At 45.4% G+C, this 24,172-nt stretch overlaps 1 protein-coding gene across 1 annotated transcript; it reads left to right on the top strand.

Moving 5' to 3' along the window:
* The first annotated feature begins 1,525 nt into the window (after positions 1–1,525).
* On the top strand, positions 1,526–23,893 carry C9H6orf118 (chromosome 9 C6orf118 homolog). Its single transcript, XM_055534715.1, has 10 exons — positions 1,526–1,550; positions 6,248–6,918; positions 8,144–8,266; positions 11,355–11,414; positions 12,737–12,861; positions 13,797–13,855; positions 17,397–17,578; positions 20,061–20,114; positions 20,648–20,709; positions 23,836–23,893. Exons 1-10 carry the CDS (start codon positions 1,526–1,528, stop codon positions 23,891–23,893), a joined length of 1,419 nt encoding a protein of 472 aa, XP_055390690.1.
* The last annotated feature ends 279 nt before the right edge of the window (positions 23,894–24,172 follow it).

The following is a 24,172-nucleotide window of genomic DNA, read 5'->3' as shown; positions in this document are numbered from 1 at the left end:
TAAGCAGGGTGACAATATACAGCCTTGACGTACTCCTTTTCCTATTTGGAACCAGTCTGTTGTTCCATGTCCAGTTCTGTTACTTCCTGACCTGCATACAGGTTTCTCAAGAGGCACGTCAGGTGGTCTGGTATTCCCATCTCTTTCAGAATTCTCCACAGTTTATTGTGATCCATACAATCAAAGGCTTTGGCATAGTCAATAAAGCAGAAATAGATGTTTTCCTGGAACTCTCTTACTTTTTCGATGATCCATTAGATGTTGGCAATTTGATCTCTGGTTCCTTTGCCTTTTCTTGAAGCTAACACATCCTCTTGCCTGAGGCTTGCCAGTCTGGGGCACGTTTACAAGGGTTGAAGTGAAGTGAAGTGAAGTCACTCAGTTGTGTCTGACTCTTTGCGACGTATCAGGCTCCTCTGTCCATGGGATTCTCCAGGCAAGAATACTGGAGTGGGTAGCCATTTCCTTCTCCAGGAGATCTTCCCGACCCAGGGATCGAACCCGGGTCTCCCACATTGTAGGCAGATGCTTTACTGTCTGAGCCACCAGCGAAGTCGTGCAAGGGTTAAATAGTCTTTTTACTTTTTTCCTCACCTCCTCCCATTTCTAATCCGTAAAAGAACCTGGTATCCAGGCCCCAGCAAGATGGTTATTTTGAGGCTCCAGATTGCAGTCTTCTTAGTTAGTCAACCCACTCCTGAAAAGAGTCCCTTCCTTGTCTTCACACCTCGTCTCGGATTTATTGACCTCTCGTGCTGGGAGCAGTGAATTTGGAGTTGGGAACACCCTACACTGGTATTGTCACCTTTCTCATCCGCAGCCTGAGAGTAGTGAGTTCTGCTCAGTCACCTCCCCTGAGCTGGGGAGCTAGTATTCCATGGCACTGAATTCTCTCCGGTGCAAGACATTAAAATACAACACAGTTTTCAAAGATACAAATCTTAGTGGTTTTAAGCTTTTCCTCCCTTGCCTTTGGGATAGCCCGAGGAAAAAGCACAGATTCTGTGCAAAACTTGAATTTACAGGCTTCTCCTCCACATTACTGTTCTCAGGAAGTTCACTTTACCTCCCCTGATCTCAATTCCCCACGAGGAATTTCGTGGATAAAACAGTAAAATGACTAAATGATCATTTAGAGACTGGTACCTACTCTGCACTAGAACTCCAAGCACAGTCGAATGGGTCATGCACTAAACAATCTGTGCATCTCTGTGGAAGATGCCCAACCCAAGGCCACTTAGCTTTGGCTCCCTTGGCTTTGGAAAGGAATTAGAGCATGCAAAGGTATTTTGAATTTTTTCAAATCACATAAAGGGTTTTCTTTTAAAAGGGAAAACAGGCAAGCAAATCTAGTACTCCCTGTTCAAGAAGGCCAGAGGCATAAGAGAGGTTCAGAGGAGAGATCCCTTGGCTGGGACTGTGCCCCGGTTGCCTGGCAACAGAGGAGCCCCGGAGGAGGGGCTTGGAATGTTTGTCTGTTTCCAGAGCAACCCCCAGCCTCAGCAGCTGCAGGTGGAAGGTGGCGATGGCTGAGGACACGGAGCCTGAATGTAAGTAGATGCTGAGCATTTTGTGTTTGGTGTTTGATGTTTGCTGGATGTTTGCCTCGGAACCAACTTCTCTAACCCAGTGTGGAAAATGGGAAAATGAAAAATGAAAACCTTTCTGGCGGTGCAACTTAGCTCCCGGGGTCACTGGGATTTAGGACTGGATTTAGGAATCAGAGCCTTTTCAGAAAATCCAGTAATAAAAGGCAGAAAACGAGGTCGGACGTGTGTGTGTGTGTGTGTGTGTGTCCTCTGGAAGGAGGAGAAATAGGAAATTTCTAGACTCTGTTTCTGTGTGTTTTTTTTTTTTTTTTTAAGATGACACATTTAGAGACATTTTCGGCCCTTCTATAGTCCTCAATAAACAACCACACACCACAGAACATGTCCACCGCTGTGTACAAAGTGCTTCCCTGTGTCTGATTTAGTTTCACATCTCTGGAGCCTGGGTTATTGTGATTTTGCAAATGGGGCAGCAGAGTCTCATCTGGGTCTTTGAACTCTGAAGCGCTTGCTTTCTTACCACACAGAGTGCATGAAAGCATTGATGATTCAGATGAACTGGGGTCAGAGGGAAAACTCTGGTTGAAATATTTGTTAGTTTAAATCTAGTCCAAAAAACCTATTGCTGTGTCTTCCTTATCAGCGTCTATTCAGAAGTTGGTTTGGTTTTACTTAAAGCAAATTTATGCTCTGATCATTTTGTAAAGAACCGAATATTCCATGAATCCTTTCAGCGTTTTTCTTCTTTTCCTGCTTATCACGTTGACATGGCAGGATATGCAAATCAGTGTCTACAGTTGAAAACTCTTCAGAGTTTTTCATGGCTGACTTGGAAGCTCTGGTCCTTATCACAGGATCTTGGCAGAGAGAAATGGAATCTGGATTCTCCAGGTCTAGTGAGGCAAGTCTTTCTGCAAACTAAGGAAAAGAAATTCTAAGTCTGGAATGACTTGCTAATTAATTTGCTGGTGACTCCAAATCCTTTTTTGGCATAGAATCAACAAAGAAAATAGCAATTAAGTCACCTCTTCTCATTTTCCAAAGAGAGTTGGTCTAACACATGTGATGGTAAATTTTGTGTGTCAGTTGATGTGGGCTACTGGGTTGTATATTTGGTCAAGCTTTCTGGATGTTCCTGTTGAGGTGTTTTTGGATGAGATGAACGTTTAAAGAAGAAGTCTTTGACTAAGACAGATTCCCCTCCGTAGTCTGGGTGGGTCACATCTAACCAGTTGAAGATCGTAAAGGAAAAAGACTGACTTCCCACTAGCAAGAGAAAAGTCCTCCAGTAGAAGGCATTTGGATGAACTCTGTCTTCAGCCTACTATCCATCTTGCAGATTTTGGACTCTCCTTTTTTTTTGCATAATTGTGTGAGTCAATTCCTTATAATAAACCTCTATCCTAGACTACCTTACCTGTCTTCTTAGAAACCTGCATGCAGGTCAAGAAGCAACAGTTAGAACTGGACATGGAACAACTGACTGGTTCCAAATTGGGAAAGGAGTACATTAAGGCTGCATATTGTCACCTTATTTAACTTATATGCAAAGTACATTATGTGAATTGCCAGGCTGGATGAATGACAAGCTGGAATCAAGACTGCTGGGAGAAATATCAACAACCTCAGATATACAGATGATAGCACTCTAATGACAGAAAGTGAAGAGGAACTAAAGAGTCTCTTGATAAAGGTGAAAAAGGAGAGTGAAAAGCTGGCTTGAAACATTCAAAGAACAAAGATCATGGCATCTGGTCCCATCACTTCATGGAAAATAGATGGGGAAAAAAGTGGAAACCGTGACAGACTTTATTTTCTTGGGCTCCAGAATCACTGCAGATGGTGACTGCAGCCATGAAATTAAAAGATGCTTGCTCCTTGGAAGGAAACCTATGACAAACCTAGACTGCATATTAAAAAGCAAGAGACATCATTTTGCTGACAAAGGTCTGTACAATCAAAGTGATGGTTTTTCCATAGTCATGTATGGATGTGAGAGTTGGACGATAAAGAAGAAATGATATTTTGAATTGTGATGTTGGAGCAGACTCCTGAGAGCCCCTTGGACTGCAAGGAGATCCAACCAATCAATCCTAAAGGAAATCAACCTTGAATATTCATTGGAAGGACTAATGCTGAAGTTGGAGCCCCAATACTTGGGCCACCTGATGAGAAGAGCTGACTCATTGGAAAAGGCCCTGATGCTGGGGGAGACTGAAGATAGGAGGAGAAGGGGACGACAGAGGGTGAGATGGTTGGATGGCATCACCGACTCAATGGACAACAGTTTGAGCAAACTGGGAGACACTGAAGGCCGTGGAAGCCTGGCGTGCTGCAGTCCGTGAGATTGCAATGAGTTGGACACAACTGAGTGACTGAACAACAACTTATTCATCCTTCTGGGTCTGTTTCCCTGGAGAAACCCAACTAATATGATGTTTTTTTAGTGTTTTCTTTATGTGTTGGTGCCTTTGGTGAATTAGAATATCAATTAAGATATATCTTAATTGGAAACTTGTTTAATTAATATTTTAACATTTCTTAACTGCTTTCTTTGAAGTACTAATCTATTTAATAGGGAAATTCTCAATGATCGCATTGCTCCAAGATCCAGCTACACAGGAGGGACAGGCTGATTCCTTTCCACCCCGGGCCCTGCTGCCCCCTGGCCAGCACGGACCCTGGGACTGAACATGGGGAGAGCGCTCCTGGGTTGCACTGCGTCCCCTGCACTGGTGACCTCATGGCAGGGAGCGTGTCAGGCGCGGGGCAGGGTCAGAGGTCAAGGGCACTGGAACTATGTAGAGTGCCCTTGCTGGCTGGCTCAGGGATGGAGGCCATGTGACCGGGAAGATGGCAGACCCAGGAGCCAGGAAAGATCCCCACCAGCAGCCACCAAGGGGATGGGGACCTCTGTCCTACAGCTGCAAGGAGCTGGATCTGTCCCAACAGGACAGAGCCCAGGACAGATTTCCCCAAGGAGTCCAGGAGCCAGCTAGGCCCGAGCCTGACGTGCCAGTTGTGATCCCAGTGTGGAGAGCCGCCACGGGGCAGGGGACCCACGCCAGTGTGAGGCCTCTGGACGCAGGGCTTCTCGGACAGCGCGAGTCGCTGTCACCCCTCACCCCTTTGTGCTCTCAGCCCTTCCCTCTAAGGTGGCAATGCGGAGGTTAGGGATGCGTCCTGAACTCGGTCTCGGCCAGAGGAGGGGGCGTGGGTCCCGGGACGCCTTGCCCTGGCCCCCTTGGCTCGGGAGGAGGGAAGAGCGACAGGTGGGGTGGAAAAGCTGAATTCAGAAGTCATGCTGGCACTCGTCGGGTGGGGGGGCCCGCACTGGTCACCCCACTGCCCTCGGCCTCCTTGGAACAGAAGGGGCCTCCTTCCAGACGGGTCGGCCGTGCGGACTGAGGGCGGCAGCAGGTGTGGATGTGGGGAAAGCCTCGGCCTCCGGGAGCTCACGATGGACCCTTGAGGGTCCAGATGGGCCTGGTCTGATGCCCTGCATCGGGGCCCCTCCAGCTCGGGGGACAAGGCAGGATGCAGACAGCGTGGCATCTGCTCATGGGCACCTGCAGGCGTCTCCGGGCAGGCCGTGCCTCGGGTCAGTGCCAGCCGGGAGTGGGCCCCTCCCGCTCCTCTGTGACGTCTGGGCGCTCACGTCCTCCCTGAAGCCCTTAGGCGGTGTTCCCCGCACCGCAGTCCTTTGATGACGCAGGCAGCATTTAGGGAACGTCCCCTCCTTGCCAGGTGCCTCTCTGCCAAAAGCGATTCTATCTGGTTGTCAATTAGCCTTGTCCTGAGTAGGACGAGTCTCCTAATTTTGCTGAAGAAACTGCTTCAGAGAGATGATGTAAGATCTCTGAACTCACGTAGTAGGAAACTGACTCAAAAAGCTCGCTTTTCCCATCATCTTCTGTCCTGGGCCAAGTGTCCAAATGGACCCTTGCTTCTGGGACCCTTTGTGGAGGGGGCTGGGGTCCCCATCAACATGCCCCCCAGGTTTCACTCTGTGGGTCATTGTCTTCCTCTGAGTGGGGAAGGGAGGGGGCCAAGTGACCAACTCATTTTTTTTTTTTTTTTTTTTTTTTTACCATGCAACAAAACCTTTATCAACATTTTTGACAAGTTCATCTGTTACTGAGAATGGTAATTTCTAAACTTCAATTGGGGTAAATGGCTAGAGGGCAGAACGATGCCATCATTGGGCATTATGAATAGAAGACTGAAGAATGAGCAACCGCCCCTCAGACGGAGGACAAGCTGCCCGTTGACTCCCCCCAGATGCTGTAATCAGAAGAGTGTGGCCGTCTTCCGGCTGCCTGCCGGCAAAGATGAGCCTCTGCTGGCCAGGGGAAATGCCTTCCTTATCCAGGATCTTGAAAGAAAACCACAGAATTCTGTAAAGCAATTATCCTTCAATTTAAAAATAAATAAATTAAAATTAAAAATAGATTCCCTGTTGGAGCCAAGTCCCTGCTTCCTCCTTCTGGGCTCTGCGGGTCCCGGCTTGCTGATGGGAATTGCCCGTCACGTGCCCCTACCCCAGCCCTCCTCTGCAGCCGGGCTGCCCTCTTTCCTCTCCACGGGCTCCTGCTCTGGGAATGGTAGTCTCCAGCTCAGCAGGTGCACAGGCCCTTTTATGGCCTCAGTGGGGAACTCGAGTGGCACTTACTGGTCTTCTTGTCTTTCCTGACCAGTTTACCTGAGGTGGAAGCAGTGCGAGACACCAGGTGTTAAGACCCTGTGCAATCTGCGGACGCTTCTGGACCAAGTGCAGAAAAACCACAGAGATGATGTCTACACGTACACATCCGGACACCTGAACCCCAACAAGCTTTACAGGCCCCCAGAGACCATCCTGTATCACTGGCCCAATGCCAACAGGCCCCGGGAGGCAAAAGTCTTTGGAGCAGAAAGGCTATCTGATAAGGTCAAGAAGATGAAAGATGCTTTGGCTCATTTTACCATCAACACAGCGGTGGGCCCCAGTGATGCTGAGAACACACCGCTCTTCAGGTATCTGAACCCTCCCGCACAGGCCTCCCACACTTCGCAGGAGGACGTGAGTCCTAAGGCAGGGTTGAGAGAGGCGGGTTCTCCTGCACGGCCAAAGCGAGAGGAGCTGAGATTGCCGGACATGAAGGTTCTGAAGTACAAGGAGGTGAGGTCCAGCCGTGAGTGTGTGATGTCCCCTCCGGGAAGGGACGAGTTCCAGTATGTCAGCTCGCACTTGGCTGCCATAACGAAAGCAGACAGCTACAGGAAGTTCTTGAGCTTCCAGAAACAAGTGCTGGCCAAGCAAGACCTCTTGATGAGGGACTTCACTGGGAGCCAGGCAGCGAGGTGCCATGAGAAGAAGCTGGAGCAGGTAAGGAGGACAGTTCTGTGATGCTATGGAGACCCCCGCCGGGTCTCAAGACTGTGGGCAGAGACTCAGCCTCCGAGGCTGCGCTGACTCTTGCAGGTGGAACAGCAAAGGGCTGCCAGTGGCTGAGAATATCCCACGTGATGTAGGTGAGACAGCTGTTGTTTAGTCACTGAGTCCCACCTGACTCTTGCGACCCTAGGGGCTATAGCCCACCCGGCTCCTCTGTCCATGGGATTCTCCAGGCCAGAAGACTGGAGTGGGTTGCCATTTCTTTCTCTATGGGGGTTTTTCCAACTCAGGGATCAAACCCCAGTCTCCTGAATTGCAGGTGGAAATGCTGAGCCACCTGGGAAGCCCAGATGGTAACACTTAGGGTGCAAGAAAAGAAGCTTGGAAACGTGCCTTGGAGGCGCTTTCACAATGGAAAGCAGTGGCTGCTACAGAGAGGGAAATGCCCCTGGGGCAGCAGAAATAGCTGAGACAAGGTCTGCCTGAGTCATTATGAAAGAATGCGAACGGAGGGTGAGGAGAGAGTTGAGGATGCAGGTAAAGTCTGCATAGGAGTCTCTCCATCTGTAGAAGGAGGTTAGGCATCATGGGATGCGCTATGGAGAGCTGAGAGTGATACTTAGTTGGGGACCTGGTGTTGGAAGGGTGAAGATGCAGGAAAGAGTCAACATATGGAATAACCAAACCTTGATGAGAGCTTTCGGAGAAGGCAATGGCACCCCACTCCAGTACTCTTGCCTGGAAAATCCCATGGATGGAGGAGCCTGGTAGGCTATAGTCCATGGGGTCGCTAAGAGTTGGACACGACTGAGTGACCTCCCTTTCACTTTTCACTTTCATTCATTGGAGAAGGAAATGGCAACCCACTCCAGTGTTCTTGCCTGGAGAATCCCAGGGACAGGGGAGCCTGGTGGGCTTCCGTCTCTGGGGTCGCACAGGGTCGGACACGACTGAAGCGACTTAGCAGCAGCAGCAGATGAGAGCTTTGCCTGAGAGGACTGGTGGAAAGAGAAGGACCTTGGAAACACCGTGGAGGCAGAGAGGCACTGTTTGTTCCCTTGACTTCCAGGATGCAAGGGAATAAATGAAGTCAGGCGATCATAGAGCCTCAGCACCAAGTGGTCTGCTACCCAGCTGACAGAATGCCCCGCCCGAGAAACTAACCAGAAAGGAAAATGAAGTCATCCTGAAGCAGGGTGGTTCTCTTTTCCTCCAGGAGCTCCAGAAAATATGTGTCTGTGACCCTGAAGAGTTCAACAGACTCCAGGTCTTTGGAGAAGTCTTTGAAGATATTTGCAAAAGTTCTTTGGTATTTGGTGATATCTTGAAAGAAATTAAGGTAATAGAAACACATATCTCCCAGGTAACAGTTGAGAGCCATGCATGAGTTTTGCACACATGAGCTCAGGCCACGCAGAAATTCTGCCAAGTTTCATGGTGTCCATTCTACACAGGAGGAGAATCATTCATGGAGAGTCAAAGGAACATGCGTGCAGCCACATGAGTCTTAAGTGGGCCATGTGAGAAAAACACCCAGCTAGCTTACTTCTGAAGCCCATATTTTTCTACTAAAGCTTCCTAATTATAATATAAACTCTTATCCACTGCGCATAAATGTACACAAAAACTTCTAAAGCTATCCATATGTAATTTTAAACGCATCTTGATGGAGTTTTAAGTTTGTTGGCATTTCCTGCTGAAAGTGACCATCATATCAGAGCTGAGTTGGAATCAGGCTGCTTGAAGGGTCTATTACTGTCCATTCCCAAATATAAGGCTTAAAAGCAGGATATGGTGACCAGTCTCCATCACTGGAGCGTTCATCGCTAGGAAGTTTGTTGTTCTTGTTCTGTTGCTCAGTCGTGTCCGATTCTTTGCGACCCCATGGACCCCATGCCAGGCTTCCCGTCCTTCACCAGCTCCTGGAGCTTGCTCAAACTTATGTCCATTGAGTTGGTGATTCCATCCAACCATCTCATCCTCTGTCATCCCCTTCTCCTCCTGCATTCAATCTTTCCCATCAACAGGGTCTTTTCCAGTCAGCTCTTCCCATCAGGTGACCAAAGTATTGGAGTTTCAGTTCCAGCGTCAGCCCTTCCAGTGAATATTCAGGACTGATTTCCTTTAGGATTGACTGGTTTGATCTCCTTGCTGTTCGAGGGTAGCTCAAGAATCTTCACCAGCATCACAGTTCAAAAGCATCAATTCTTTGGTGCTCAGCTTTCTTTATGGTCCAACTCTCACATGCATACATGGTTACTGGTAAAACCATAGCTTTGATTATATGGATCTTTGTCAGCAAAGTAATGTCTCTGCTTTTTAATACACTGTCTAGGTTTGTTGCAGCTTTTCTTCCAAGGAGTAAGTGTCTTTTAATTTCATGGCTGCAGTCACCATTTGCAGTGATTTGGGAGCTGGAGAAAATAAAGTCTGTCACTGTTTCCATTGTTTCCCCATCTATTTGCTGTGAAGTGATGGGACCAGATGCCCTGATTTTTGTTTTTTTGAATGTTCAGTTTTAAGCTAGCTTTTTTGCTCTCCTCTTTCACCTTCATCAAGAGGCTCTTGAGTTCCTCTTCGCTTTCTGCCATAAGGGTGGTGTCATCTGCATATCTGAGGTTATTGATAATTCTTGCAGCAATCTTGATTCCAGCTTGTGCTTTATCCACTGCGGCGTTTCACATGATGTACTCTGCATATAAGTTAAACAAGCAGGGTGACAATATACAGCCTCGACGTACTCCTTTTTCAACTTGGAAAAAGTCTGTTATTCCATATATGGTTCTAACTGTTGCTTCTTGACCTGCATACAGGTTTCTCAGGAGGCAGGTGGTCTGGCATTCCCATTTCTTTAAGAATTTTCTATAGTTTGTTGTGATCCACACATTCAAAGGCTTTAGCATATTCAATAAAGCAGAAGTAGATGTTTTTCTGGAATTCCTTTGCTTTTTCTATGATCCAACAGATGTTGGCAAGTTGATCTCTGGTTCCTCTGCCTTTTCTAAGTCCAGCTTGAACATCTGAAATTTCTTGGTTCACATACTGTTGAAGCCTGGCATGGAGAATTTTGAGCATTACTTTACTAGAGTGTGAGATGAGTGCAATTGTGCAGTAGTTAGAGCATTCTGTGGCATTGCCTTTCTTTGGGACTGGAATGAAAACTCATTTTTTCCAGTCCTGCGGCCACTGCTGAGTTTTCCAAATTTGCTGGCATATTGAGTGCAGCATTTTCACAGCATCATCTTTTAGGATTTGAAATAGCTCAGCTGGAATTTCATCACCTCCACTAGCTTTGCTCGTAGTGATGCTTCCTAAGGTCCACTTGACTTTACATTCCAAGATGTCTGGCTCTAGGTGAGTGTGAGTGATCACACCATCGAGGTTATCTGGGTCATTAAGCTCTTTTGTGTATAGTTGTTCTGTGTATTCTTTCCACCTGCTTAATATCTTCTGCTTCTCGCAGGTTCAGTTCAGTTCAGTCGCTCAGTCATGTCCGACTCTTTGCAACCCCATGAACTACAGCATGCCAGGCTTCCAATCCTTCACCATCTCCTGGAGCTTGCTCAAACTCATGTCCATTGAGTCAGTGATGCCATCCAACCATCTCATCCTCTGTCATCCCCTTCTCCTCCCGCCTTCAATCTTTCCCAACATCAGGGTCTTTTCCAATGAGTGGGTTCTTCGCATCAGGTGGTAAAAAGATTGGAGTTTCAGCTTCAGCATCAGTCCTTCCAATGAACATTCAGGACTGATTTCCTTTAGGATGGATTGGTTGGATCTCTTTGCAGTCCCAGGGACTCTCAAGAGTCTTCTCCAACACCACAGTTCAAAAGCATTGGTTCTTTGGCACTCAAGCTTTCTGCAGGTTAAAGTGAAGTGAAAGTTGCTCAGTCGTGCCTGACTCTTTGTACCCCATAGACTATACAGTCCATGGAATTCTCCAGGCCAGAATACTGGAGTGGGTAGCCTTTCCCTCCTCCAGGGTATCTTCCCAACCCAGGAGTCGAACCAGGACCTCCTGCATTGCGGGTGGTTTCTTTACCAACTGAGCTATCAGGGCAGCCCAGATCCACATCGCCCCCTAGTGGCAGAAGTCACATGTTGCACGTGTGTCCAGGTGTTTTGTGAGTCCTAATAGTCAATACTCTATTGTGCTTTAAAAATGGTGAGATTTTTGCACATTTCCGTGTGTACGTTATTTAATATATTGCAGGAGCGTTGTTATATTTAAAAAAATATTCTGAACTGATAGTCCTTAGCCTCTTTACATATGCAAAGAAAGTTACATTGTACAGTAATCTCATAACACATTTCCAATGGATCTTTTTCTACTTTCTTTTTCCTTCTTTCTCCCTCCCTCCCACCTTACTTTCTTACTCATTTCCTTTTCTTCTTTCTTTTTTCTTCTTTCTCTTTTTTTTCTGTAGGAAGAATATGAACTCTACATGCTATTACTTCTGAAGCACCATCCCACAGAACAGTACAAGGTAACAGCGGGTCAGGCATGCCTTAAACAGAGCCTGTTTCTTCATATTTCCAGAGCAGGGGAACAGCCTGAGTCTCGGAAGCCCCGTTTGTTCCTGCACGATTTAGATCAGCGGGTGCTTTTAATGGGCGTGGGCCTTATGTCCGTGAGGACACCGTGACGGACTGGCCCTCTGCCCCTGGCGACAGCGAGGGGCGGCCCGGGAGGCGCGCACGTTTCTTGGTTTGGCCGCCACGTCTGGCCGCCAGTTCTCGGTGGCCTGCGCAGGCTTGTCCTCCGTAACCCGCTCTCCTGGGCTTGCTTTGCTCAGACATGGCTCTGCCTCTCTGCTCGTTGAGGTCCCCCCTACTGATGGTGCCCCGCTTTGCAGGTGGCACCTAGGTCTTTCTAGTGAGTTCCAGATTACAGCGTATCCAGCCAGCGTCCCTCTGAAGGCCGACACTTCGGTGTCTGAGCAGGAAGGTTACTGATCTTAAAAGACTGGGGGTGACCTTGGATTCTCTGTGACACCTTCCAGGGCTTCTCTCCAGGCTTAGGTCACACATGTGGATGCTCGGGAAGGAAAATGGACGGCAGCAATGACATTATCACGCACACAGCTCAGAGAATACGGCACTGTCGCTAAGGCGACGTCTGACTTTTCAATAAAGTTTAAAAACCGTGTCTCTTGGGAAGGAGAGTGTCTCACTGTGTCTATTAAACAAAGAAACAAAGATCATGGCCTGACAAGGAGGGCAGTTCTGACTCAATAGGGAATCGCACTCGGGCATTGTTTCCTTGCCTTGAGCGATTCGTGCCTCAGAAAGAAGCTTCTATTCGGCAGGAATAAGCAAAGGCTCCAGCTGGGGTCTACCTTGCTCTTTGCTTTCTGAGGCTGAGTCACTAAGGACCACATCTGCCCACATCCCCACCAAACACCAGAATGAAAACATCCGCAGGCCGGTGGGGATCTAGATCCTTCTTCCTGGAAACTTGGCAGCCCGTCACCCAAACGAGCCAGAGAGTTTTGTTTTACCACATTTGAGAATCATTACTTTGCAGCCATTGGATTAATATTGTTTTCAATACATTTAGAAAAATTATCACAGTGCTGATAATAATACTCATGAAGTGTGTGTGTATATATATATATATATATACCTTACCCAGACCTTCACCTGACAACTTATCCCTTCTCCAATATTCCTCCTTCAGGTCCATCCCTTCGGTTTATTATTTTACTTAGCCTTTGACCCCGGGCATCTTGAACACACCGTATTAACAGAGAAAATTCTCACCCTTGTTTTCTGTTTGTCTCACCCATTCTGGCCTTGTCCTGCCCAGTCTTTGCTGACTCAGGTCCAGAGTCTGCAGAAGGGGAAGGTGAAGACGGCGGATGTCGAGCGGGCCAGGGAGGAGCTGAGAGTGCTCATGACTGCCATCAGAGCGGCCCTGGACCACAATGACAGGTGGGGAGGGTGATCACGGTTGGTCTGTGCTGGGATTACACTATTATTATTGGACTCATTATTATTTCATTATTGGTCTCAGAGTGTAAAATGCTCCTTGGAAGAAAAGTTATGACCAACCTAGACAGCATATTAAAAAGCAGAGACATTACTTTGCCAACAAAGGTCCGTCTAGTCAAGGCTATGGTTTTTCCAGTGGTCATGGATGGATGTGAGAGTTGGACTCTAAAGAAAGCTGAGTACCAAAGAATTGATTCTTTTGACCTGTGGTGTTGGAGAAGACTCTGAGAGTCCCTTGGACTGCAAGGAAATCCAACCAGTCCATCCTAAAGGAGATCAGTCCTGGGTGTTCATTGGAAGGACTGATGTTGAGGCTGAAACTCCAATACTTTGGCTACCTGATGCTAAGAGCTGACTCTTTTGAAAAGTCCCTGATAATGGGAAAGATTGAAGGCAGAAGGAGAAGGGGACGACAGAGGATGAGATGGTTGGATGGCATCACCGACTTGATGGACATGAGTTTGAGTAAACTGGGAGTTGGTGATGGACAGGGAGGCCTGGCACGCTGCAGTCCATGGGGTCGCAAAGAGTCGGACACGACTGAGCGACTGAACTGAACTAAGTGTAAAATGGCTAGTTTCTTTTCGTCCTTACTTCTTAAAGATTCAAGTCACAAAGGAACATCAGTAGACACTAAAAGCCCAGCTCCTTTAACCAGTGGCTTGGGTGATCTTAATAAGAAAGGATACTTTAGTTTATTGAATTGACTAATTCAGTCTCATTCTATCTACATCTTCAAGTCATCTTTTTATTGTTAGAAACTAGAGGATCAGTTCTTATTTCTCAGTTTTTAAGTCTGTGATATAAGAGAGATAAAAGGAGGAAGGTATGAACAGGATGCTAATGTATCATGATGTATTTTTACTGGACCGCAGGCTCAGAAATGAACTGGAGCAGGAGCGTGTACTGCTGGAGGCCGCGAGGAGCCGGGCAGGCAAGTAACCCTGTGATTGGTCTTCCGATGTGAGGTTTGCCGTGACCTCCGCGTGAGGAATCTTCAAGACTAGTTCCCTGTTCATGGCTTCTGCTGCTAGTTTGAAAAGGTTTCTCAGAGAGGTTATTATCTTCCCCCTACCCTCATCAAGCTCTTTAGAAATTCAGTAAGTTTTCATTTTTATCTGAAGTGGTTTAAAGTACTTTAAAGACACAGGAAGTAGTTGATCTCTTGGAGAGATTTATCTGGGTGGAGATGTTTATCGCAGTTTCTGTTGCTTTGGGCACGTTTGCTTGTCGAGTTGCTGTAATCACAGACAGCTCGTGTGCGTGTCATCTTCCTGTAAGATCTCTTGGGTTTTAGTGAAACTGAATGAATTCAGGATCTTATGTTGAGAGAATAACCAAAGTACTTGAAATAGATTTTAAGAACCTTGACGCAATGGTGTGAATATGAGAATCAACTCCGCTGAGGAAGTGTTGAAGAATTAAATGTGTTTATTTTAGAGAAGGTGTCTTGAAATACGTAGTGGATTTTAGGGGGGAGCTGTGAATACTCCAGGGCATCCCTGGGGGATGGAAATAGAGGAAGTGTTGCCGTGGCCTGTGGTTTCCAGGGTAACAGCAAGGAGGATGGTCCAGTCTGGTTTCCAGACACTTTGTGTCTTTATTCTTGGATCAAAGGAGTCAGCTTTTCTGGACAACAAGGTTCTGTCCAGGTGTGGGGCACCCTCTCTTGCAAATGGGCCTCAACCTGCGCACCTCAGCACCCCACTCACACGGCTGTTACGTGAACCACTTTCGTGATACTGCTGCCTGTTCAGTGGAGGCAAGGATAGTGCTTCCCTCGTCATTAAGAGGATCTGATACGATAAAAGAACACAGGGCCTGGTGCGGCTGAGTCACTCAGCCTGTGGGTTCCTCCTCATGCCATCATCACTCATGAAGAGGGGCACAAGGTTTGTGGGAAATTAATGACATTTTGTAAATATTCATGCACTCAATGAAATAATAGAAATGATCTCAAAATTGGGCACACCATTCACAGCTGGATTAAATGACCCAAAGAGGCTCAGGTGACTGTCTCTCTCACTGACCTCCGCAGTTAACCCTGTGGCTCAGTCAGGTGCCGCTCCCACTCCAGGCTTGTTATGCACTAACTCACGCGGAATCGCGCTTTCATCTCAGCATCTTTGAGGATGTTCTCACAAGTCTAATGGTCTTGCGTTCTTCGGCAAACTTGGCCTCAAAGGTTGTGACCCCAGAGGATTTCGTTTTCCCTCCTCTGGTTCTTTCTGCCCTCCCATGAGCCAGGCCTGTGTGGTTTACCTGATGGGCATCTTTCAAGGGTTTCTTGTGGCCTGAGTCTCAGGGTGGCCTGGTCTTGTGATTCTTCCAGAGCTCAGAGGTTGGTGGATTCCTTCTCTATCTGCAGTCCTGCTCACTCTTGTTTAATGTTTTTAAAAAATGTATTGAAAATAAGAATCCACCTGCAATGCAGGAGATGCAGCTTTGATCCCTGGGTTGGGTAGATCCCCTGCAGGAGGGCATGGCAACCCACTGCAGTATTCTTGCCTGGAGAGTTCCATGGACAGAGGAGCCTGGCGGGCTACAGTCCATGGGGTCGCAGAGAGTCGGACACACCTGGAGCGACTTAGCACACACCCATGGAATATTCTATTGCATGTACTGCATCTGCTTTGTCTCTGTTGATGCACACCGAGGTTGCTGCATGCCTTCTGTTGTGAACAGCGCTGCAAGGGACGTGTGTTGGCTCCTCTCCAGACAGGTCGCAAGATGAGACTGGAGCTCCCTGGTCTTCTGTCTCCTGCTATTTCTTAAAACTTGCCACCATTTTAAAAAATGTAACACTTTATTGCTAAACGCTAACAGAATAACATGGCAAAGGCTCATAAAGATAATAAGCAAAAAGAAGTTACCAACTTTCTAGGCCTGTAGTAATCTTTTCTTAATATTTGGTCCTAGCTGTTTCTGACACGTGTTCAAACACTTAAAGAAACCCGGTGTCCTGCCTGCGTCCTCCTGGATTCTCTTTCTGAAGATTTCTCATTCCTGAGCCTCCTCCAGACAAACACATTTTCTGTGACTCCCCTTGTTTGGATGCCACAGTCTTCCTCTTTAGGTAGAAAGACAAGGCACAGTCGGGCCATGTGAGTGGCTTTCTGCACCTTCTGTCTTCCTTGCTGCCAGTTACTTATTTCGGGTGAAACCTTCAGCTTGGATCGAGATGGGAATCAGAGACATTTTTCTTGGCTCTCTCAGAACTCACGTCAGAAGCGTAAGCGTGACTGCCTCTGCTCCGGCAAGTCTGCTCGTCCAGCATCTGCTGGACTAAGTCACCCAAGTTTTAGAACGCACCTTCACACTTTTCCCTTCTTCCAAATTGGGCAAGTTTGAATGACCGCAGTGACTTGGTGTGTATCAGCAGGTAAGATCACTCTTGCTCATGGCATTTTTCCATTAAAAAAAAAGCAGCTGTTCTTTCTCAAAGAATTAAGTCTTTCGACTCATCAGAGCCTACCTGTGCTGACTGAGAACAGTGCATCCTTACCCCTGAATTATTTTCTGCCTCCATCTCTCGGCTCCTTAAATACCGATCTTTGTTGGAGCTCAGCATGTTTTTGGCTCAATGCACAAGTCTTTGGGTCTAGATCTCTTTCCTGCTATAACACCTTTCAGGCTTACGGTCAGTATATGCCACGGCCTACTGCACATAGCACCTGAGTGCCAGCTTAGCAAGTCCAAGGTGAAGCTTTCCTCTCTGCATTTGCCTGTCCTTGGAAGTTTCAATGAATGGCATCTCCAGACACATGGAGGCTTAAGTCAGGGTACCAGCGGCAGCGTCTTCACTCTCTGCCCCTCAGCCACAACACGGCTTGTCGTAAGTGGCCAGGCTGGCTTCAGACCTCTTCAACCAGCTTTGACTGGTTTCCTCCCGTGGGCTAGAAGACCTTTTCTGATCTGCCGCCTGCTCCTTGTAGTGTTCTGATTTCCTGCTTCTCCCCTGGCCCTCAGTGCCCCCACCGTAGCGTGTAAATTCCGCCTTCCGGAAGGCGTCAGCTCTGCCCCTCTGCCTGCTCCCCACGCCCTCCCGCTCACCTGACTCCTGTGCGTCTTCCTGCTCTCGCCTTAGTCCCACACCTGCTGCAGAGTCGTCCTTGTGCCTTGCCCATGCTGTGCTAGGTTCTCAATAAAGACTCATCAAGTACATAAATGAATTAAAGGAGGGACACCCCGTTCTTGGGTCTGATCATTTTTTTCCCTTTTATTTCAGTTGCTATCCTTGCCTTTACTGTTTATATTTTTAATAGGAAAAGATAGAAAAATATATATCTACACTAAGGCAGTGAAACATATATACTTAATTTGGCTCTCATAATCTTTATTGACGTGCTTGAAGTTTGAATTACATTATATTTTATAACTATATACAATGCACTTATTATTGTTAACACATAATGTTACTAATAAGAATTAAGGCATTAAACACAGAATATGTTGTTTTTAAAAAAATATTCCAGAATCACCTGAGAAAAAGGTCGTGAAGGAGGAGAACCTTACTCTTATTGAGAAGGTTGAAAAAAAGAGGTGTGAAGTACTTCATAAATGGGATGAGATTCAAGCTCTTGAAAGACTAATTAAAACAAGCTTTGTTCATACTGGAATTTTGCAAATCACTGAAAGTAAGATCAAAAGCTTAGAGGTATGCAAATTGTTTTTTTTTCAATGTCTACATTGTTATTTTGCTGGAAGACCTTGGCAAACATATGAAGTGATTTGACATTCAGTGGAGGCAAAATATAACATTTGGTCTAAACATTTTTCATTTCAACCACTTTGTAGCAAATGAATAGAATAGTTAAGAGATGTAGCTAAACTAGGTCTTCCCAGGTGGCACTAGCTGTAAAGAAGCTGCCTGCCAAAGCAGGAGACGTAAGAGACATAGGTTCCATCCTTGGGTCGACAAGATCCCCTAGAAGGAGGCATGGCAACCCCCTCCAGTTTTCTTGCCTTAGAGAATCCCATGGACAGAGGAGCCTGGAGGGCTACAGTCCATGGGGTCGCAAAGAGTCAGACACAACTGAGCAACTTAGCCTGTATGTGTGCATAGCTGAAACAACAAAAGTGAAGGTGATAAAAATTCTGTAGAGCTCTATTAAGGGTCAGACTGAATCTCTTCCAGCCCAATTGACATCTCTTAGAAATTAGCAATTTTATATGGAAAATGCTTGTCGTAAAGATAATGACTGGCATCGTTTAGGGTCCAGTGTTTGCTAAGTAGTTTAATCGGAAGCCTAGAGAAGCTAAGTGACCCACCCAATATGGCACAAGACAGAGGGGGCAAAGCTGGGATTCAGCTTAAGTCTTCTGGGCCCCAAAGTCCTTATAATATCGAGCCACATTGACCCCAAGGTTACGTGTACAGTGAGTTTCACATTATGCTGGAAGATAGGATTAATTACTGCCATTGAGAACCTGCTGTATTAGACCTGAACAACTGTTGCTAACCATTTTCTGGATAACAATAAAATTATGATCTTGATACACATAAATTATTATGTGTATTATGTATGATCTAATGTTTTGAAATACTATGATGGCCTACTTCTTAGGTTATAACCTATTTTAAATTGTGTAAAATCTTATTAAATATAACTTCTACTTATAGAGTTTGTAAGTCATATGTGATTATCCTTTTTTCTCCTGGTTACAGACTTTCATATATTTTTCCCAATCCTACTTTATTTTTAAAGCCTATTTATAGGAAGGTGGTGGTGGTCCAAACTTGCTTTGGCTTCTCTTGTGTCTCTTTGAAAATAATCTGGTCGGATTTCTTTCTGTGTTTTCACTGAGAGTCTGCCCCCGTTTTTTAAACTTAATAATGTCCTAAAAAGAAACACTATTTTATAACTGAATGCTTAAACAGCAGAAACCAGTTACAACTTTGTGTTCTGAGCATGCTATAATGCAAAATCATGTAAACTTTGCTTTCAAAATTGAAACCTCTTTTAAACCTGGGAAATAGAAGATTCTATATGATTCCATATCAATAATTTATATTACTTTAAATATTTGTTATTTACATTTGGCTCCTTAATTCAAATACTGGAGGATATAATAGAGCTGCATTTATTATCCTGTTAGATAACTGATTCCTGGGTCTGGATTTGAAATGTTATTTCTAACCAGAAGAAAAAATAACTAAATGTATCACAGGTTTACGATGCACAGATATTGCTGTAAATAGTACAAAAATACTATTTCATTTAATTCCAAACAACCCAAAAAGATAGATGTTTTTATTAACCCCCTTTTTCATACGGGGAAACCAAGGCATGCATATGCTCAGTAACTTGATCAAGCTTACAGTGAGCAAGGGGTAGAATTAGGATGTAAAGTCAGCCCAACTCCCTAATTGTATATTATGCAGCCTCACGATATGCTGATAATCGTGAATGATTTCCATTATGGTGCATCTCTGGAGGAGCAAACCTTTTCATCCCTTCTTCATCATCATTTTGTTCACAATTATCTTGAGTATTCTCATTTACAGTATTAACTAATTTTTCAGTTTCAGTAGTAAATACTCTTGGTTTTTTATTGTGCTTCTAATGAATTTATAGATTCATTTGGGGAGAAATGACAGCTTTTTAATATTAACACTCCATCTAGGATCATTTTATATTTATTCTAATGCATTGGTCTTAAAGATTTTTTGTCACTTTTGTTTCATGACTTTTTGGTATCTGTTGCTATTGTGAATGGAAACTCAAAAAATTTTTCTTCTTAACTTTGCAGTTTATAATCAGTGATGTCTATATATGCATGACTTATTGACATTTGTATTTTTATATTGTATCCAGCCATCTTAAAAATTCCATTATTAGTTCCAAAAATATGTGGAATGTGCCTACTCTGGAACTCCCCTAAAATCCCCTAGTGTTTTGCAACATCAAGCTCCATTTCCTCTGCTTTCTGACCCGAGGGCCAGGATTTTCCTCTCTCATTGAACAGCCTTCATGTCATGCTTTGTGTATCCATTGTTTCTAAGGGGTGTGCTATTGAATACTTTCAAAATTAAAATAATAGCATTCACAGAATACTTTTTGTTCCATAAATGGTGAAAAATACTTAACAAATATTGTTAACCGCTTGTCTTTCTTTTAAAACTGTCTTTCCTTTAGACTGAAACTATGAAGTTGGAAACAGCAAATAAAATTTTAAGGAAGAAAATTCAGGCAAGTGTTTAGAGTCTGCTTTTCAATAGAAATGTTTCCTCCAGCGCCTTCCTGTGCTATATGATGAATCAAGTGCGGCAGTGTATGCGCAAGCTTTCCAAACCATGATGTTCTGTCACGGCGGGAATATCTCGCTATGCTCACCTTAGCTTAAAACTGGACAGGTGTGAGCTAATACGTTAATGAAAATATTCTCCCTTCAATAGTTGAATGTGTCCATCAGAACTGACCATTTCTCGAACCCACCACTCACAACAAAGAATTATCATGAGTTTATGAATGCCATGGCTCCCTTAATGACATCTCACGATAGCCCTCCAAAATGCACGGTAACAATCTGCTGCTTAATGGGTTGCAGTGCTACCTTGATTACCCACGTGCACCTCTCTGCATTATATTTGGCATTAATTAGCATGTTATGCCTGATTCTAGAGGCGGTAATGCATTTGGATGCAATTGGCAACATTACTGATGTTGCCCACGACCAGTACCATGCCACTGAATGTGACCAAGTGGTTTTTAATTCTTGGTAGTTTATTGTGAACTACGTGAAGCAGATCATGGGGAAGAACAAGCTGAGGGAGGAGCAGCAGCAGTGAGTATTGAAGCTCTGATGCAGCAACTATCATTCCCTGACGCTGGAGCCGTTAAAGCCATCCATTCACAACACATGACCTGGACGGTGCTTCTGAAGTCTGCGGTTCCTGAGTGTTAACTTCACGTACATTACATATGCTACATCTTTTCCTTTGCAGAATGCTTGGTCCAAGGTTTAAATCTCCATCATATGTATTATTTAGCAATATAGAAATATATATTTTGGGGGGAAAAAACTGAAGAGTTGAAGGTGATTCCTCAAGGGGAAGGATCAGGAAAGGTGGAAGGCGTGTGGCTGTGGGTGGCTTTCTTTTCTCAAATTGCATACCTTCAGATCAGATCAGATCAGTCACTCAGTCGTGTCTGACTCTTTGCAACCCCATGAATCGCAGCACGCCAGGCCTCCCTGTCCATCACCAACTCCCGGAGTTCACTCAGACTCACGTCCATCGAATCAGTGATGCCATCCAGCCATCTCATCCTCTGTCATCCCCTTCTTCTCCTGCCCCCAGTCCCTCCCAGCATCAGAGTCTTTTCCAATGAGTCAACTCTTTGCATGAGGTGGCCAAAGTACTGGAGTTTCAGCTTTAGCATCATTCCTTCCAAAGAAATCCCAGGGCTTATCTCCTTCAAAATGGACTGGTTGGATCTCCTTGCCACCCAAGGGACTCTCAAGAGTCTTCTCCAACACCACAGTTCAAAAACATCAATTCTTTGGCGCTCAGCCTTCTTCACAGTCCAACTCTCACATCCATACATGACCACAGGAAAAACCATAGCCTTGACTAGACGGACGTTTGTTGGCAAAGTGATGTCTCTGCTTTTCAATATGCTACCTAGGTTGGTCATAACTTTCCTTCCAAGGAGTAAGCGTCTTTTAATTTCATGGCTGCACTCACCATCTGCAGTGATTTTGGAGCCCAAGAAAATAAAGTCTGACACTGTTTCCACTGTTTCCCCATCTATTTCCCATGAAGTGATGGGACCAGATGCCATGATCTTCGTTTTCTGAATGTTGAGCTTTAAGCCAACTTTTTCACTCTCCACTTTCACTTTCATCAAGAGGCTTTTGAGTTCCTCTTCACTTTCTGCCATAAGGGTGGTGTCATCTGAATATCTGAGGTTATTGATATTTCTCCCGGAAATCTTGATTCCAGCTTGTGCTTCCTCCAGCCCAGCGTTTCTCATGATGTACTCTGCATATAAATTAAATAAACAGGGTGACAATATACAGCCTTGACGAACTCCTTTTCCTATTTGGAACCAGTCTGTTGTTCCATGTCCAGTTCTAACTGTTGCTTCCTGACCTGCATACAGATTTCTCAAGAGGCAGATCAGGTCGTCTGGTATTCCCATCTCTTTCAGAATTTTCCACAGTTTGTTGTGATCCACACAGTCAAAGGCTTTGGCATAGTCAATAAAGCAAAAATAGATGTTTTTCTGGAACTCTCTTGCTTTTTCCATGATCCAACGGATGTTGGCAATTTGATCTCTGGTTCCTCTGCCTTTTCTAAAACCAGCTTGAACATCAGGAAGTTCACGGTTCACGTATTGCTGAAGCCTGGCTTGGAGAATAGTGATACTAAATACATGATAAATTTTTGTGTATTGGTAGTGATACACGGAAAAACCTATGCATGTATTAGTCTGAAAGATTTAATTTAAAAATCAAATGCTGACTATTATTATCTCTTCACTAAGTTTAGATTTTACAGAGTTAACTTTCTTTGAGTTGGTACCATTGTTCAACCCTCAGGATTTGAGACGGCTGGAAAAACCACTGATAGTTTAAATATGGGAAAAGCTTATTGTATCAACAGGTAAAAAGACATTTAGTTGTTGGTGGTACAGGTTCAGTGGAATCAAGGAGTCGGAGTTCTTTTCCTTCCCTGCTGCCCTTGGGTGGTGGCCTGAGGGTGGCCACCTGGCTGTCTTTAGGCACTGGGTCCCTGTCCCGGGGGAAGGAAGAGGGGGGAATCGCAGGACAGCTGGCATCCCACGGTGAGTCTGTTCTGTTGGATTTAGGTAGGAAAGCCCACCCAAGGGACTTCCACTGTATCTCATTGGGCACCAAGGCGACCCTTAGCTGCAAAAGAGTCAGAAAATGGACCATCAGACTTGCCAGCTTACGTGTTAGAGAAAGGAGAAACGGTGTTAGGCTGGGTGCTGGTTGAACCATGCAGGGAGATCCGGGTTCTGGGAGGCCTTGCATTATGTCGGGTGTTCTCAATGGAAAAGAACACGGAAATGCAAACACAGCATTTGGAAGAGTCCTCCAGAGCGTTGTGAATGAGAATGAACTCAGGTGATATCATGGCTCAGATGGTAAAGAATCCACCTGCAATGCGGGAGACCTGGGTTCGATCACTGAGTTGGGAAGTTCCCATGGAGGAAGGCATGGCAACCCACTCCAGTATTCTTGCCTGGAGAATGCCCATGGACAGAGGAGCCTGGAGGGCTACAGTCCATGGGGTCGCAAAGAGTCAGACATGACTGAGCGGCTAAGCACACATCCAGACATCATTAAGGTCAGGGCTTCCCGGGTAGCTGTACTGGCCAAGACCCCACCTGCAGTGCAGGAGACCCCAGTTCGATTCCTGGGTCAGGATGATCCCCTGGAGAAGGGACAGGCTGCGCACTCCAGTGTTCCTGGGTTTCCCTGGTGGCTCAGATGGTAAAGAGCCGCCTATGATGCGGGAGACCTGGGTTCAATCTCTGCATTGGGAAGATCCCCTGGAGAAGGGAACAGCTACCCACTCCAGTATTCTGGCCTGGAGAATCCCATAGAGAAGCCTGGTGGGCTACACTCCATTGGGTTATAAAGAGTCAGACACGACTGAGTGACTAAGCTCAGCAGCGTCATTAAGGTAAACCCACCTCTGCGGCACAAACTCCTTGGCCTGGAAAGTGTTGCAGAGGCCTGGGCCCATATGCAGAGAAGCTTTGCCACATCCAAGGCCAAGCATCTGTGACAAATACCCTTTAAAATGGAAGGGGAGGGTTGCAAGTCTTACTATGCGTGTTTGAGTAAATGTGTTTTAATAGATGTTTGTTTTGAAATTTTCTTTTATGATTCATGTACTTTTCCTCTAACCCATTGTACTCATCTGTTTTCTATTTTAAGGAACCTTTGGGGATTTATTAAAGAATTTGCAAAATTGAAAGAGACTGATATCTCTTAAGTGACTGGAAGAATGGCCTATGAAAATTCACAACCACCATGTACGTGGGATGTGGGTGTTTTTGCAGGTATACATTAAAGAAGATACATTTCACTTTGTCGTTTTAATCTCCAATAAGGTCAATGTGGTCTTTGTATTCTTCTCAAGATATTGAATTAAATACATGTATTCATGTGATTCATTTTACTTTGTAAATACATGTTCACAACAATAGTAGTTCCTAGAGTACTTTCTGCTTTCAGTCAATAACTTTCTTCAGGAAAAAAAAGTACTCTCAAT

The sequence above is a fragment of the Bubalus kerabau genome, chromosome 9, assembly GCF_029407905.1.
Source record: "Bubalus kerabau isolate K-KA32 ecotype Philippines breed swamp buffalo chromosome 9, PCC_UOA_SB_1v2, whole genome shotgun sequence".
Classification (NCBI taxonomy): domain Eukaryota; kingdom Metazoa; phylum Chordata; class Mammalia; order Artiodactyla; family Bovidae; genus Bubalus; species Bubalus kerabau.
Note: the sequence above shows the minus strand (reverse complement) of the source record. Positions and strands in the feature narration are given on the sequence as shown.